Raw genomic sequence first — 18,501 nt, forward strand, 5'->3', positions numbered from 1 at the left:
TTTGTTTTATTATTTATAGACAAACTGCCTCATATAGTATTAGAGGCTTTAAAAATGTATCATTTCTCACTTGCCTTTCCCTCCAGTCTCACAGTTGGATTCATGGTAACTAAGGCAACCCAGCTGCACAGGCCGAGAGGCACAGAAAATAGTACCAAGTAATGACTTTTTTTTTGTTGTTTTAAATCCCAGAGTTTCTGGAGTACTAGACGATGTTGAGTAATACAGAAACTCCAAAGAGGATAATTGGAAACAATGGGCTGATTCTTTCACTGCCATATATTTACCTCAGCCCAAGAATTTGGTTGAGGGGTCTTGGTGCCAAAGATGAACTGTGTGATAGCTTCTCTCTTTCCCGATGGGTAGGAAACATCATGCAGGCAACTCTGACCTGCAAAACCCTGAACAGCAAGGCCAAGCAACCTTCCCTCAGGTTTTGCTCCAGCTGAGACAAACAGATCCTCAGGATCAAAGTTCTCCAATTCAGACAAAGCAACGTTTCAGGTGAGGTCTCTGGCACCAGCGTTTGAAGATGCGAAGGATTCATTTGCCTTTTGTCTAGCAGGTCTGATAAAACCTTCAGCAGCTGTTTTCATTTTCATGTTCTGAAGCGCAGGTGAATAGGAGCAATAGGTGAGCAACTAGCAACAGCCTCAGGCATAGGTGGATGTGCTCTTACAGAACCCATAGGAGCTCCTGAGTGCTTTGGAAAGTCTTAACTGAAATACATTCACCCAAGGCTAAGCTAAAAATAGAGGGTAATCTTCTCGTTAACATATTTTCCCTCTTCTTTCTGAAGTACCTTTCTGCAAGATGTATTTTACAGAACCATATAACTCGTTTTAGGAGCTGGGTTGTTTTCCCTGGTTTTTATTTTTGTTCCTATGTGCTTGTGAAGCCAAGCTCCCTTAATACTGTGTGCTCAGCTATTGGGATACCCAGTCCGTGTGATGGCAGAGGAACCTGCACAATACAAAGTAATACCCCCATACAATTGAAGTCTTGACGCTCGCGTTTTCCTGAGCAGCTACTGAGTTGCAATTGCAGAAACCCAAGTGGCAAACGGAAGGGCACAAAGCAAAGCTGTGCGGGATGAGAAGTCATCCTACAGTTGTGCTGGCACAGGTTCACAAACAGCAGCTTTTGTATGAACCCTAAAACGCTAATGCTCTGCAGGTTAATTGTCAGCATAGAGACAGAACTCGCCCTTCATTATGACAGTCCTCTTGTTTCTGTAGGGTCCAGCAGGGATTTTTAAACAGAAAAATTAATTTTTCTAGAATATAACTTCATTTGTTCTATCAAGAGCATTTGTTCTATCGAGCCTCTTAAGACTGGCCAGTAACAGCCCAATGTATATCCATTTATTTCAGTCTACAGTCTCACAATATTGCCAGTGATGAAAGGGACTTGTGTTTAAGAGGGTTTAACAGGCCAGAGTTTGCAGGCCACGTATGAACGCTCACTTTTGCCTCATTCATTCATTGCAGTTAAGCCACAAACTCGTGATGGCATATTTATATCCATCATACTTGCCGCTCCCCCAAGCTGTAGATTACCCCTTGATACAGGAGTTCAGCTGTTTAAAGGGAACCCACACCATCTGTCACATGCCGTGGTGGTGCTGACAGGTTTATCTGATGATCCACTGGGGAAAGAGGGACACACAGGCGGAAGCTCTGGCAACCCCAGGCTTACGATTTCATCACTGGAGGGCAGATACAAACAGGTGTTTGTTAATATGCTGTCTCCGGCCCCATAGGTTAGTCTGTTATTCCCCGATGTCTTTGTACTGGTCAGCACTAAATGCTCACAGGATGGTTTAGGAAGGAAGAAATGCCAGGGCTTTGTTACTTATCAGGTCAATTGCCACATGCTGTGCAGGCTGGAGGTAAGTACAACACAGCAATTACACTGTTTCAGGGCTCTCTGTGAGTAGGTGATCATCAGCACACATGAACAGGGGCTGAGACAATGCTTCAAATGATAAAGGTGCCAGCAAACCAGGCTGCTCGGTGGCGGAGGCTTTTTCCACTAGTGAAGCACCACTATTCTCAACCAAGGACGTGGTCCTTGGCAGATTAGAAGTCTCTCCTGAAGAAACTGAGTAATCTCTTACTTGCCAGTGACATCCCAGGCTCCTCTGACTCCTGCAGGCAGCTGGTCCAAGGCATTTTGCTCTTAATCCCCACCAAGCTCGGCTCCTGCTGGCAGGCTGGGGACAGGTTCACATCCACCTCCCAGCAGCATGCCTGATTTAGCTAGAGAAGTCCTCAGATATTCTGCCTTTTTATTTATATATATTTTTTTAAACATTCTTTTTTCCTCTTCCTCGGAACAGGAGATTCAATAGTAATACTGGACTACAAACGGAAAGGCAAGTGAACGCTCCTCTTCAAGCCAATCACCCCATGAATGCTGAAGCCATGAAGTAGAGGAAAATAAATGCAGCTGTGATGAATCCTTTCTCCAATGCGTTGCAGCTTCTGGTGAAGCCATTATGTCATCAGACATATGGAAAACTGGTGGAAAATGTGAAACGTTTGCCTCTTACATGATAACTCCGCAACTGCTATGAATCAGAAAATCATCTTCATCTGTTTACACAGATTTCTCGTCTCTTGCACAACGTACGTCGGGATGCGTCCACGGTTAAAACTTGTCACTGGTAAATGAACTCCCTCACAAGTTGGCACCACACCGTGAAGGACCCGCGCACGCAAGCCAGCTCTTGTTTGGATTGCCTTTCATCAAGTCTGGAAGAAATTAAGATGAGGGATAATTTTAACACTGCTGTGACTTCCAAGCTAGATAGATAACAAATTGGGCTAACAAGGACTGCAATTAGGAATGTTTGCTCAGAAAGTTCACCACGAAGCCAAATTCTTCTAATGAGAAACATTCTGGAATATTAATGCACAAAATATCCCCCCCTCCACACACACACACACACATTAATATGAAATCTGAACACAACTTTTTTTTCCCCTTTTTCTTGGTTTCAGTTAATCTTGTAGCAAAAGTAACCTAATTATACTGACTGTATGATTGCTTTGACAGAAAGCACGTTAATTTAAAGCACTGTTTAACATAAAGCCGCCTGCCATATAATTACACTCCATTCACATGTTTACTAAACTCGCTCAATATAGTTGATTTCTGTTATTAGCCCCAACATCTTGTTAACATCTGAAACACTGGAGATGTGCTTTGTAAACTCCAATAAACAGACAAAACTGGCAGTGGTGTAAGCACTCCTTCATGGTCAGTGTGAATGGGAGAGATCTCTGTTATTAGCATCGCGTTTCAATGAGGATTTGAAACCAGCTGCAATACTTCTGCCTTCATTGCCCAAGCCCATAGCTCAGATTGACCGTGCACACAGATCACCAGGGTGTTATTCTCATCTTTTTAGTGCTGCTATAGCTTAGGAAAATTGAAAGATGTTGTGAGCAATAAAAAAAACTGTGTTTGTACAATTGTTTTTCTCAGGTGTTAAGCACCTGATTAAGTTCTAGACTGCACAGTTTACACCCTAGAATTAGCCTGCAAACTGGCTCAATGCAGTAAGATAACACGTGCACATTCAACAGCTCACAGTCCATCTAGATAACGCACTCCAGCTAACTTCACTGGGGGAATATAGGAAATGACACACAGCTTTTCTGTTGAAGGAGAGTGTGGAAAGGGTTCAGCTGAAAGACGCCGGTCGGAGGAAATATTGCTGAGAGGCAGACAGAAGAAAGCCATGCAGCGAGTTAGGGAAGAGAAGAGAGTTCAGGATACTCCTTATATGGTTATTTGGTTTATTGTGTTTCTCTTGTGCTGATAACCTAATGCAAGCATTGTAAATGTTGGAAGCTCAGTACAAAGCCTGGGCCCTGACAATGGGACTGTTCTTCCTACACCCACCAGCCAGAGTGGTCCACCAAACTGTACATTGTTGACCATAAACATTTTCCTTATGAAGGCCTCTGGGCAGGCTGGTCTAGTGGTTGACGACCCTGCACACAGCAGGAAGGTTGAAATTACATGATCACTGTGGTCCTTTTCAACCCAGGCCATTCTATGATTCTATAGTGGGCTTCACCAAGGAACACTGGTCTTTATGACATTTACCCTAGATTTTTCTTCCAGTCTCTCCCTCTCTCACACGTTTTGTTTTGAGTAGGCACACTAAGTCAGTCAGAACTGTTTATTTATAGCAGCAGATTTTCATGACTGTATAAATTAGAAATTATTACTGAATGAGATGCCCGCCTACACACACAGTGCAGCCATACAGGAATCCTTTCATGCTGCTCAACAGTACACAGTCTGGAACGGGAGGGAAATGACCTGCTCCCAGGTAAATGAAGGGGCTGCTGCATAAAGCCTCGGGCAAAAACACAGCAATTAATATTTCCCCAGCACTATGTACAATCTGACAACCACAATTACCTAATACCCCTAAGACCTGCCACTTTTGTTTGGCAGAAAGAAAATGAAGGTTTAAATTCACCAGAGGAAAAGTACATAAAAAAAGAAACCAACCTATTACCGTAACCTATCGCTGGACTTGCTTTTTACAAGACTGTTTTTGTTTTCTGTTTTCTTTTGAGAGCACTGGTAAACATAAAAGGGATTGCTGTTCATGGCAGAGCAGCACCGCATGGACCTACCCCATACGCTCACCCCAAGCTATTTCCAGCAGCAGCAGCAGCAGCTGGGAGACAGTCTCCACCATGTTGAGGAGCTTCCATCCCAGCTCACACCTTTGTCACAGTTCACTTCTGCAAAAAGCACAGACATGCTAATTTATTCCCCCTCCAATTTCCCACGTGGATTTCATGGTCTGGGTCCCTGCCAGGGTTTTAAGGTCAAAATTCAACCTCTACAACATAACTGAGTGCTGTTCATACAACCATAGAATTGTTTGTGTTGGAAGGGACACCTGAAGGTCATCTATGCTCCAGCTCCTTTGCAGTGAAAAGAGACCACTACATCAGGGAGCTCAGAGCCCCATCCTGCCTGGCCTTGAATGCCTCCAGGTATGGGGCTTCCACCACCTCTCTGGGCAGCCTGTGCCACTGCCTCACCACTGTTATTGTGAAAAAAACATTCTGTTTATAACCAATCTAAACCTTCCCTCTTTTAGTTTAAAACCATTTCCCCTTGTCCTATCACAACAGACCCTGCTTAAGGGCCCGTCTCCTTCTTTCCTACAGACTCCCTTTAGATACCGAAAGGTGGCTCTCAGATCTCCACAGAGCCTTCTCTTCTCCAGATGGAGCAGCTCCAGCTCTCTCAGCCTGTCCTCATAGAGAAGGTATTCCATCACTTATGTCTTTTATGTATCCCTCTGGACACAGATCCAACAGATCCTGTACTGAGGACATGACACCTGGACACAGTACTTCATGTCAAGTCTCACCAGCACACAGCAGATGGGCAGGATCACTTCCCCTGACTTTCATCTCCCACTTTGGGGTCTATGATGACCCAGGTGCAAGACCTTGCACTTGACTTCATGGAACCTCATGAAGTGAACCTAGGCCCACTACTCAAGCCTGTGTAGGTCACTCTGGTTGGCATCCCATCCCTCAGGCATGTTGACCACATCACACAGCTTGGTGTCATCCGCAAACTTACTGAGGGTGTCTTGATCCCACTGTCACTGTCACTGATGAAGGTGTTAAAGAGCATCAGTCCCGGTACAGACCCCTGAGGGACACCACTCATCACTGATTTCCATTCATTGAACCATTGACCATCACTCTCTAGGTATGATCCTGTAACCAGTTCTTCATCCATTGAACAGTCCACCTGTCAAAACTATACATTACCAATTTGGAGAGAAGAATGTTATGGGGGACCACATCTAGAAAGCCTTACTGAAGTCCAGATAGATGACATCAGTGTCTGTTCCGCCATTCACTGACACAGCTACATCATCACAAAAACCAAGAAGGCTGGTTGGGCAGGAGTTGCCTTTGGTAAAGCCAGTCTGGTTCACCCATATCATCTCTATCTTACCCATGTACCTTAGCACAGCTTCTGGGAGGACCTGTTCCATGATTTTATATTTATGATAGAGATGAGGGTGATAGGTCAGCAGTTCCCTGGGTCATTCTTTTCATTACTCTTAAAGTACAGCTTTGCCTTTTCCTCATTCACCAAAGACCACCTAACTGCCAAGATGTTGCAAATATCATTGAGAATGGCCTAGTCACTACATCAGCCAGTTCCCTCTGGACTCTAGGATGCATCTCTTGGGACCCATAGGACGCTCAGGTTTCTCAGGTAGTTGTGAACTTGACCTTCACTTGCAAAGGGAGGTACATTGCTCCACCAGTCTCTACCTTCTACTAGAGGGATGTGAGAGGATTACTTGCCAGTGAAGACTGAAGCATAAAACTGCAACAAGAGCACACATGACAGCTCTTGACTTGCCACCCCAGCAAAAGGAACTCGAGTTGAGCCCCTTGGCTTTACAGTACAAAATGATGCTGTGATTTTTGGGGGCGATCTCCCAATTCGGCCCGACCCGTGGCTGTGAGGCACCACAGCGCCACCTGGCGGTCAGCCGCGGAGCAGCGCCGCTCATGGTGAGGCTGTGCTCGGCTTCCTCATCCGCTACCCACCGCAACTGAACTTATTTCCTACCCAAAGCCCAAAAAGCAAAGGAGCAGCTTACCTTTTCTGTTGCTGACAGCTCAAGTCATGGCTATGGCATCTTGGTCATCCAGGAGAACTTCGTATTGTTGCTTTCTGCATATTTCTGGATATAAAGTAACGGTGACAGTCTCTGTGCTATCGGTCATTCACTCTCTGTAGTTTTACATTTATCTCACTGATGAAGAACAGCCTGAAAGAAAGGAAAAGCCCATGGAAGTTCACGGTGTGAAAACACTAGTTTCAAGTTTTCATTCACATCTTTCCATCATACCTCTCAGACATCCAAGTCTGAGTCTTGGACTCTGATCAAATAGAGCCCTGAACTTTAACCTAAGATCTGAATCATAAGAATAGGAAAACCACAATGGGCCAAAAATATCACTTCAGCTATCTCAGATGGCAGCTATTCTCTAATTTTTACTTTTAAAGTACAGCTTAAATATCTGGCAAGCACCAAAGCTGATTTCCATGCAATGCTATCCAATTACATGATATTTACTAACCACAGCATATTGTTGCTGGCAAAATGCTGCGTATGCTTGTTATAACGGGCCTCTGTTTGGCCATTGCTGGGTATTTGATGAATGATCTGTGGTGTTACAAGGTCACAGAAGAATAGCAGAGAAACGCTGAAGAACAAATAATAAAAAAAAGGAGGAAAAATGTCAGGCCCCAAGTGGCCAACAAGACCAGACCGCGAGGGAGGCTGAGTTATGCTCTCTTTAAATGCAAACATACCTTATAAGGGAGAAACACATAAGTGTAGCTAGATAGCTGCTCACAGGACTGCATTTTAGCCAGTGCACCACAACGCACACAATTATTTGCTATCACTTGAGTCAGCGCTGCACTACACCTTCTCTATGTCCAGCTTTCAGCATATGCGGTGCTGATCACACACTGATGTACAATGGGTGTGAGCCTGGGGCCAGGCTGGGCCGCTTGGTAGGGCAGAGCCATTGCCATGATGGCACAGGGCAGCTGCAGGAAGAACTGAGCCAGGCCACACGTGGGCCATTGGTTGGACATGCCTGCCCTAGGGGAACATGTGTATGTTCATCACAAAAGTATGTTCCACATGTGGGAGCAGCAACATCCACGCTTTGATCCCAGCATCCATGCACGTAGGAAACAAGGATGTGGGTGCAAGTCTGGTCAGCTGAGGTGACACAGTTCAACCTCCTTTCAGAACTGAAGGGAAGGAAATGACCTGAAGGAAAGTGCAGGAAATAGTTGCACAAGTGCACTGTTGTCAGCAGCTGGGGAGGGAGTGGGGGGGAAGAAAAACAGTCACAACAAGAATGAGACTGAAATGGTGAACACACTAACAGCAAAAATGCAGCTCTTTTCAGTGGTTGAGGTGGTGCTGTTTAGGAGTCCCGGGTTTGTTTTATTTAGATATTGGAGCCTGCAGTTTTCTAGTCATCAGAGCATTCACAGAGCACTCCCACTTTTTTTTTTTTTTGCCTGTGCATGTAAGTGCTGTCTCCTGCCCCCAGAGGAGAAAGAAATCTGAAACTAAGTGATAAGGCAGAATTTTCCCATCCAGTTGCTATCGGGCAATCAGAGCACTCCATGGCATGTTAGAAATGAAAAATGTGCTCATGCTCCTTTCAGCTTGCACTTGCCTTCAGGTTCCTCCTCCTTGTCATCTCAGGGTCAGAGTGAGATAGGCAAACACCTCCCAGAGAGCAGCACTCGCACTGTTGCACTGCTCCAGGAAATGCCAGACGTGCTCCCTTGCCCTGGGTCAGATCCTTTTGCACACCTATCTTAACTGATGGGAAGGTTCAGTCAAGTAGAAAACAACAACAAAAAAAAAAACAAAAAAGCAGCGGAGAGAATGAAAATTAATTATTGTATTAGAATATATATACCTTGAAGAGCAAAAAACATTGCACAATTTCCCTCATACAGGCTTGATTTACTAGGATGAACTGAAAATATCTGAGAATCAGGCTTAATAATGCATTTCTATAGCAATGTTCATGCAGGAGGAATTCCCACTGGGCTGAGGGGAATTCACTGCCTGCAAACACATATGACCACATGAAGCACATACAGATTCCCACCCCCCAAAGAGTTAAAGAGGTGATTCAGGTTCAGTCACAGAATAATGCTCACTGGTTACTGGGGGGTTCCTGCCTTTTAGCTCTGATGGCATTCAGCCAGCTTTCAGTTCTCCACGGTGCGGGGAACAACCAGGGCTTTTTGGGCAGTGCGGAGCAGCAGATGGTGGGCAGAGCTTCCAGCACCCTATTGCTGAAGGTAGGCAGCCACAACAGCCGGCTCAAGGTCCTCACTTCCTGCCATTGTTATCACAGCAGCCCTGGAATTTCATCCAAATGGATCTGACCCCTCTGCTAAGCAGCCAGCACATATTTCCCTGATTAGGGTATTCCTGTGTGAGGGGAGGGGGGGAACTGGGAGGAGAGCAGCTTGCTCTGCTTGTGCCAAAGTGACACAAGCGCACTGTTATGCACTGGTCTCCTGGTTCGGTGCATTGCTTTCTGAGGAACAACAGCTCACCCAGCAACACGGATCTGTGCAGCAGCCAGGGTGTGTATCTGCAGCAGTGACTGCAGGAAAATCTTTTCCTGAGCCTTAGAAACAGCTCTGTCCTATTTCCAAACATCTCCCTTTCTGTTCCCCTTTATATTTGTTCCCCTATATATTTGTTCCAGAATACACCCAACTATAATTTCCTTTGCTGTACTTTTAACTAGGCCTCAAAACATGACACTACATATAACCCAGAAAAGCCACCAATTAACATGACAACCTGCTTCCAGCTGCCCCATTTAGTTGCTCCCCATTCTGTTCTCCCAGCTTTCCTACAAGAGAAACTTCACAGCTTCTTCCTTGACAAGGCTGCTCTTATCCAAAAAAGTAATTGTCGCCACTTCAACCTCTATTATACAATCTGTCCCTCAGCTGATTCTTGAAAGCATTTCTAAAAGCTAAATATTGAAGAATGCTTTTAAATTTGAATGCAAGCTTTGCCTTTGTAGCTCTTCTCTATTTCTCCTTCAGGGCATTCCCTTGTTCCCTGAAGGAGCTGGAAACATTAGGACCACCTCTCTTCTCTTCTGTCATTCAAACTTTCCATGTCTGCCTTAAACCGATGATTCTGAGTTAACAGAAAGCCGCCTTCTTTTTATCTCTCCTTTCCTCCTCCTCCATCCCAAACTTGACTCCCTGACAGATGCCAGTCACCACTCACTACAATGAATATCTTTCCTTCTCAACGATTCCCTCTTCCTTCCCCTCAGGACCTCACTGAAGCACTGAATCTCCTTACTCTCTGGTTCTAAACTTCTGCTCCGAGGCAAACAAGGTAATATGACAGAATATTCTTAACCCTAAGCTAATGAAGAGATTTTTCAGGTTAAGTTTTAAAGTTTGCTGAGTATTAATAGAGTTTTTGATATCCCAGAGGAATGGCTTCCTTGCTGCTTTAAGCGTGATTGAATGTCAGAGGATAATGATCATAAATTCTCTTTCAGCAGACTGACCTTCCTCCTAAGAGCGTATTAAACAATGCTTTGTTTGAATAGATGTGCAGGTACTTTGGGTAAGATCTTAAGTCGGGTATCAGCACAGCTCTATTTGAAGTTAGTGGCAGCAAATCTATCCACATTTAGAGTCACTGACTTAGCATAGTGCTTCTTCCACTTAAAATTATCAAAATACCCTCAAAATAATAACTAAATCTGAAAATGAGATGGAGGCTTTATATCATGCAACACGTTTGCAAGCAGAGAAATGGTCTTGAGAATACAAGACCTAGGAACTTGATGACATCCACTGCTTCTGGATGGAAGCACATGAAAACATGTCTAGACAGAATATCCACACAACAAATGGAAGGAGAATTGGTTGCTGTTGATGACCATGCCATAGAGATCTTGCACTGCCTGTATTACCCTGAATTAGAAAAGCACATAACCAAAAGCTCCTTGCACACCACTTGCAGCCAGGTCTCTCCAGAGCACTGCAGGCTTAACAGAAGAAGCCTTTTGGCTCCCAGCACAACATCACTATTTTATTCCCTTTGCTTATACTGGTCTTTGGATCAGTGCTGGCAAAATTGTTTCTTCTCCATCAGGCTTTAACTTTGGCTATCCACTCAACCATGTATTTGCATATAATCACATGCTATTATTATGGTTTTAATTAGCAAACATTACAAAACATATCCATTGTTTCAGTAATGTTTTGGCCATGAAGTCGCAAAGCTATCAAAGCTTTGCAATCACGCAAAGTTCTTCTGTCACAATTACGGCTCTGTATTTGTTTTATTCACACGCAATCACCTTCCCCTGTCTACTCTTCCTACTGCCAACAGAACAGCTCAGAGCACCTTATCCTTACTTTGCTGTGATCGGTAACTCTGTATCATGCAGACAGTTGAAAAAAGCCTTATCTTTGTACCAGTCTAAACTGATCCTTTGACAGGGACATGCTTTGGCAACAACTTCAGTAAATGAACTTACAGTAAAGAGGCACCACTTGATTTGACAAAACACATTATTTGCAGCTGTGCAGCACTGAGTTCAACCTCAAGCCAGGCTGCTTATAGCTGGTGGATTCAAATACCAAAATAAGATTGAGAATTCCTGCACAAAAACGATGAGAGAAAAAAAAGGGGCTGGATTTTCCTCTTCTTTAACTCTCATCTCAGTTCCAAGCAAATGAACATCATTGCATTCCCACACAATCAGGCATTTTGAAATACAAACGCACATGGGAAAGTGAAAAGATGGATCAACTTCTGTTCCTAGCTGTACTGACAAATGTAGTGTTTAACCTACGTAAAAATTTAGACCCTTGTCCTTTAGAAAGCTTTTCTTTTCTGTTTGGAAAAAGGGTTGTCTGGTAATCTACACAAAGTAATTATTACCTGACACTTCACTCCATATGTGAAATGTAAGAAAATAGCCGTAAGTTGGACTATATTACTGAGTAGCTCGTGCTAACATATATTTGTATTCAGTCTTTTTTTGCTGCTCTCAGATTCTCCATATAGAGAAGACATTTAGTACCTCTTGCGTTCTTTAGCTTAAAATGAAAGAATGGTAAGTACTCCCAAATCCAGTAGGGTTCCCTTTCTCAGTCTGTTTAACTGAAAGTTTATTCATGGACCAGGAACAGATAACAGGCTCCTTGTTAGCAAAGTATTTCATAGTTGGATCATGGTTATCATCTTTCAATGAAATCAGGAAGTTTTCATCACAGAGTACCACATTCAGTTTAATTAAACAAAAATACTTACCCTTTTGTTGGATTTTAGTTGTTCCAAATGTGGCAACAAAACCAGACTTCTACAGATCAGTCAGCATCTCACAACAGATGAAGCCAAGTCCTTAGATATAACTAATCTTTGAATCCCCCAGACCATGAAGGAAAAAAAAAGACATGAGCAATTCCCTGATAAGAGAGCATAGGTCAGGTGTGATACAGCAGACCAGCAATTTTGATCCTTCTCAAAATAGAAGGGAACAATCTGCTCGGGATTTCTCAAAACAGAAACCACTATAACTAAGAAACAGAATGGTAATTGATATTCCTCTCCTTTTTGTTTTCTTCAGTAATGATTTATTTGTTTTTAAGCATGGTACTAGTTAGCTTTCATTTCATCCACATTTGTTAGTGAATATTCAATCAGTGTGAAGATTTTTACTCCTTAGGCGGGACAAGAAGCGATATCCTCCCAAGCAGTACTGTGATTTTCACCTGAAATTTGACATTTCAGAAATGAAAAAAATTATTTATTCTTTATGATAGTAATAAAATCTTCATTATTACCTTTCTAATTCTCTAACTTTTGAACTAGTGAAGTAGTTATCTAAACTAGGCAGCTAACAGAGACAAAAGGTCCATTTAGAATTGATTCACAGTTGTAACACCTATATTTTGTTTAACTCACTGTGACTGAGACATTGCCTATTCCGCACGTCCTAAGAAACCTTTTTGTTTCTTTAGAGCACAGAACAGTTTGCATATTGTTATAAATAGCGTAATTAATGAAAGAAATGAGCGCTACTCATGAAGCATAATTTCTAATACAATTGGTCTGCCAATGTATCAAATTCACATCAGAATGAAAAATGAGTGGCGTAGATTAGTTTTGTGCCAGAGACTTGTCGTTAGCTATTTCATTGCTCTACTCAGACAATGCTCATAATTGAGTATGACATGCACAAGAAATAGTTTAGCATTAGGCTAGTACAATACAGAGCTCTGGAGGAAGAACAGAATATCGGACGTTCAGACTTATTTTGCTTCTCTGTGAATATTAACAGTAGCACATTATTGCACAAGTAACGCTTACTTAATGAATCTGGACTCTGATTGTGTCCGCCCTCACACAAGGCATTCAATAAATACAAGGCTATACAGCAGGGAGAAAGATGACATGGGAATGGAAGAGAAGGATTCATCTCAGTTTGAGGACAAGAGGCACACCCAAAGCACAATGGAAAATGAAGTCAGACCTTCCATAGCAGCTCACAAAGCATAGCAGCAGATCAGCTGAAGAAACATAGAATCTCCTGACTTGGAAGGGATCCACATTGTTCACACGCTGTACCACACATTTTTCTGACTGTACGCTGGACATTTTGTCTAAAAGGATTTTAAGGATAATACGAGAACAGTATCAAACTTTTGCTAAAATTGTAGAACATTACATATACTGGATTCCCTCAGTCAACTCGATTGGTAAACTTGTTGTAAAGGGAACTAAGATTGATTTTATAAGGACAGAAAACAAAGACTGTGGACTGTTGCCACCAACCATCTGAGAGGACTCCAGCTGTGGGATGAGAATGGGGGATGGAGATGAGGACAAGGAAGAGGAGGTGGAGTGCAGGTCCACCTGCAGGTCCAGGTGGGATAGAGGTAATGCATGACATAATTAAGTAGGCAGTTGCCCATGACAGAACAAGCTCAAAATTCAATAGTTATAGGAAATTCTTAGTGCCTATCAGATGAAAAAAGTAACTGCAGGAAGGAAAAATAAGAAAACACCATTAAAAAGACTATTCCTTCAGGTCTACATGGTGCAAAACAGTCTCCCTAGAAATGAATAGTTGCATCATCTTGAGTCACTTTAAAATTGATCTATCAAAGCTTCGAAAATTTTAATCTCCTATTAAAAACCAAAAACAAATCACAGAAGTGTACTGGCTGAGGGAAAGACATGGTGATCCAAAGGGTCTTTACTATCTCTAATTATCATGACCCAAAAACTGTCAGAGAAGAATGCACGTTAACACTTACAAGAGGACACGGGCCCCTGTGGGGGGTGGATGAATACGTAATTGCTGCAAAGAAACATCATCTAACTAGTCAGGAATGTAAAGACACTGCAAAGAAACACTAGCGGTCCAGTTGAGGAATTTCTTGGTTTTTCTTTTATGTGTGTTTATTTATTGCTTTTCATTACCTTCAGCTGTCTCCCTGTGTCATTCAGGTGATGGATGTCAGCTAGCATTTTTATCCCCATTACTGATTAACCTCACAAGTTTCAGATACACTGCAATTACGACAATGCTATTTAATGTATCTATTTTTAATTGCATCATTACTACATAAGCAGGAGTTCATTTAGGAAAGATAGCAATATGTTTCGGGTATTCTCTTCACCAAATCTATGTGATCATGCACATACATCACCCCTTTTTAGTGTCCAACATAAAAATCAGGGGATGTTATGAAGAAGAAAGTTGTAGGTTGAGAACGCTCCCAGCTCCAGCTTGGCACAGAGCAACAGCAGAACACTCTCTAACACTGAAGCTTGGGAAAGCTTTCATAGCTTTCTTCCCTAGGTCTTCCCTACCCCTAAAATCATAGAATCAGGCTTGGGTTGAAAAGGGTCTCAAAGATCACCTAGTTTCAACCCCTTGCCACGGGCAGGGCTGCCAACCATTATACCAGGCTCTTCAGCACCATCTCCATCAAAATGTCACTCAGCCCTAAAACTCACTGACAGAAAACTGGAAAAGTACATGCTTGAGGACGTTAGCTTCTGACTCTTGGTATCAGCTTTGTCAGCACCGAAGACAAATATCTGAAGAGAAGAGAATATGCAATTATGAATCTTTCAAGCATTAAAATGATGAGGGAAAACCTTCCTGCTCAGTGCTCTATGTAGTATAACCATTTGTTTGGTCTCCGCTAACATTCAAATTGCATTAAAAACTATGATTGGAAAAGGTTATATTTGAAAGAAAGGATCAGGGCATGAACTTCTACCTAATCTCTCAGGAAGATAGGAATTTGTTATTATTATTACTCTTCTATTGTTTTGAGATTAGTCTTAATGATGAGTGCCATATCTGAAACTGAAATGAGTAAAGAACACTTCGGTAGCAAGCCAGAGTTTACTAGGACACTGCTCTTTGGCAAGGCCTTTAAACATGTTGGAAAAAATGAACATATATTTGAAATAAATAAAGGAACGAACACCTCACTGTGGTTCCTCTCAATAAGGTCAGGGATCTGCCAAACTCTACACTGTTTTAGTGTAGCTAACCTACTCAGGAGCACCTCTGTTTCCAGATATACAGCCTGGGGAGTGGATTTACATGTAAGAGAGCAATAGATGGAACAAACTGTTCCTTTGCTTTATTCTCTAACACATCGCCTAACTTATGCTCATTAAATACATATTTAGACATGTTTCAAGTGATCACAGGTCTATATGCTATAAGAGACTCCATGTGCATAAGCTCATAGACAGATATTCCAAAAGACACTATACATATACACATGCTCCCTACAAATAGGGTTTCCATATATGCAATGCCCTTAGACTCAGCTAGATTGTGTTTCTTAAATATAGCAAACTGATTAGACTGCACAAGATAAATTCCTTGCCAGTGTGACTAAGCATGAACTTCACCATAAGCTCACTGAAAACTGCACACGTACAGCTGAATATACACCTCACTACCTTGATAAATTGGGAACTGTGAGATTTGCAAGAAACTGGTACAAAATAAATCAGGAAATGTAATTTTGCTTACTGTTCCATTTTCTAAAGCAGGAGTGCGTGGGCAGTTTGGAATGACATCTTAATGAACATAAGAGAAAAACATTTTCTTTGTGTCCAGTCTAAAAGCTCTTGTGGGTGCAAAGTTATAATTGGCACACTTATTTCTGAGATGCTTAAGAATATGATTGCTTTTCCTATCATGAGAATATCCTTCAGAGGGTCACTCCCATATGTTGAGGAGATGGCAAGCACGTTTCCAAATATATAACATAGCTTTTACCTGTGTCCTCAGTTAAGATAGTGTCCATCAAATTAAAAACATTCTGCAAGGATCCTGCAAAGCCCAAAGATGTCTTCATCAAGATCTGCAGTTATTACTATTCAAGAACTACAAGAAACTTTGACAATTTGGCGGTGTATTCCCAAAAAGGGAATATTTATTTTCTTCATCTCAAAACTGAATTCCTTAAAAAACTGAAGTGAAAAGACACAACACACACAAAAATAACCAAGAGACCATAACTCCACGCTAGCATTTCCCTAAATGCATGTTGGAAATAAGTAAGTGTTTTGGAAGCTGGGGCTTTATGCATTGGGTTTTTCTTTTTTAACGTGCCTCTGCATTCTTCTGCACCTGTATTAATATAGAAAAATTCCAAATATGTACAGTTTATCAATTCAAAGACAGGAACATAAACATGGTTGTTTTTCCTGAGATGGCTTTTAGTATGTATGTGTTTGCATCACTGAATCTCCAGCACTGTTTTCCCTTGCCAGACACCACTGTGCGCCTTCCTGAACAGCAGGCATTCTTTCAATAGCAGCTCAGGGCAGCCAACATAGAATAGAAGGTCAGTTTCTAAGACAGGATGCCAAGAGGACAGGAATTGAATGGTGCTGGCTAGCGAGGAGACACCATGTAAATCAAGAATGCAGCGTGGTCCCTGGGGAAATAGTTCATGAGCCTGCAGTATATGATAAACCCACAGCTAAAGCCTCTTAGGCAACTGTGATAACAATGTGTCACATTCCTGAGGAGTCAAAAAACAAAGGTTGCAGAAGTCCTTGCAAAGCAGGGCTCCCTTAGACATCTGTGCTTTCAAGGAAAAGGAAAGATTTAGTTCACTCACTTCTAGCCTTTTTTTCTGAAAATAAAGCCAAACAGACAGGGGGTTTTGAGAGGGACTAACCTTAAAGTAACAGGAGAAAGTGGCTGTAAGACTTGTTAAGCAGTTTGTTTGGTTTCTTTTAAAAGTACACAGAAAGCACCCATACACATCCGAGATATTATTTATGAAAATAAAGGAAATGCCACAATTTTGAGTTGGTAAACAAACAGTTCCATCTTACATTAGAAATAAGTACTTGTCTAGATGTAGCACTAACCACAAGCTAGGAAGATTAAACCCATCTCTCCAAGTTAGACTTCTCACCCTTTTCATTTAGCCTTTGTAATTAAGTAGTCCCTTCTCAGCTGCTTGTAAATTGGGTACACTTCAAGGTACTCATTCTTTTATTCTTTGCCACTGTTCAGGGACCCATCTGTGCTAATAAACATCATGAAATTACTTTGTTATGCATTTGTTATTCATTGTTGGTCACTGATACTAGCCTACAAACCAAGTACCATAGGCTGAGGGAAAAAGAGGTGAATGGAATAGGAGACCAAACAGAACTCCCATGTTAGGGTAACAGACAATTCTAGTATGTGTATATTAAATAAGAGCTGCAGTAGGAGACTTAACAGTAGTACAGCTCACAGTGTCCTTCCAGGACCTGTGAAAAGGATGATCAAGAGCATACCAACACTCATAAGGAAATTACATTGCACTTTAGCAAATCAGAGCAAGCATACTACCTCACCTTGCTTTCAGTTGGTGCTGGAAGCAGCAAATCTCAGGTTTATTTTAGATGTGAAGCACTCAGATATTCCTGCCAGCAACAGTACAAATAATGCAGACCTCTATGGTGTTGCTTTGTTAAAAATTCTTCAGTGTCATCAAAGAACACTTCTCCATAGCAGAGTATGAGAGCACCATTTCGACAGCGAGATGAAGGCCTTCCTGCCAATGAGCTGAATTGCAGCAAGTTAGTCACTGTGCATACAAAACATATCCACAGCAAAACAAACAAACAAACAAACAAAAAACATCCAAAAAACACCCCTCCAAAATACAAAACACCCATCTACTGTGCAAGGGTTCAAGACCACAGGACCACAGAACTACCAAAGAGCAAGCACAGGTGGGTGTCCTATGTGAGTTTTCACTTCTGGCACTGTTGCTTATTGTATTTCTGTGGCTGTGTCATTTGTAGGTATTTTGTACTGATGCTTAGGTCAGGGTTTATTTCCAGCTCCATCTGTATGATAGATCTCTCACAGACTTCATAGGGCACTGTTTAGATCACCGTACTTTAAAAACTAAATAAAAGATTTATGTGTTAACAGTCACCATAAATTGGCAAGGACTGAACAAGATCCACAAGCACTCCAGCAGGTTCTAATTAAGAGTACCTCAAATGTCAACCTGATAAAAGAAAGTGCTGAAAGGCTATTTAGAATCACAGAATCATCGAATCCTTAGAGTTGGAAGGGACCTTTAAAGGCCACCTAGTCCAACTACCCTGCAATGAACAGAGACACACACAGCTCAATCAGGTTGCCCAGGGCTTGGATCCAGCCTTGCCTTGAGCCTTTCCAAATGTAATTTGTCAGCATATCTATTTCCCAAAGAAGCACACAGAAATTGAGATTAATTTTACCTTGCTTTCAAAAGTATAAAATGATCAGCCCACTGTTTCACCAGTAATCCACACACAAAACTTTCTCCATTACACCTGCA

The 18,501-nt window shown here is 42.1% G+C and overlaps 1 protein-coding gene and 1 long non-coding RNA gene across 6 annotated transcripts in view; one reads left to right on the plus strand and one right to left on the minus strand.

Moving 5' to 3' along the window:
• ADTRP (androgen dependent TFPI regulating protein) overlaps positions 1 to 3,242 on the plus strand; it is a 29,196-nt gene extending 25,954 nt beyond the window's left edge. Inside the window, exon 6 of the mRNA XM_015854591.3 lies at positions 2,342 to 3,242. Coding sequence (XP_015710077.2) covers positions 2,342 to 2,385 — 44 coding nt within the window. The 3' untranslated portion in view covers positions 2,386 to 3,242. The remainder of the gene's footprint in view (positions 1 to 2,341) is intronic.
• LOC107309642 (uncharacterized) overlaps positions 1 to 18,501 on the minus strand; it is a 53,164-nt gene that overhangs the window by 24,711 nt on the left and 9,952 nt on the right. For 3 of the 5 annotated variants that reach the window (XR_014942760.1, XR_014942759.1, XR_014942757.1), the window contains exons 4-7: positions 17,522 to 17,732; positions 6,677 to 6,847; positions 4,662 to 4,772; positions 288 to 2,756 (exon numbers count right to left, since the gene is read on the minus strand). This is a non-coding gene — a long non-coding RNA (uncharacterized LOC107309642). The remainder of the gene's footprint in view (positions 1 to 287; positions 2,757 to 4,661; positions 4,773 to 6,676; positions 6,848 to 17,521; positions 17,733 to 18,501) is intronic. The other 2 variants (XR_014942758.1, XR_004306112.2) reach the window with 2 other exon arrangements.

This window comes from Coturnix japonica, chromosome 2, assembly GCF_054131305.1.
Source record: "Coturnix japonica strain WE chromosome 2, WE-NBRP24, whole genome shotgun sequence".
NCBI lineage: Eukaryota > Metazoa > Chordata > Aves > Galliformes > Phasianidae > Coturnix > Coturnix japonica.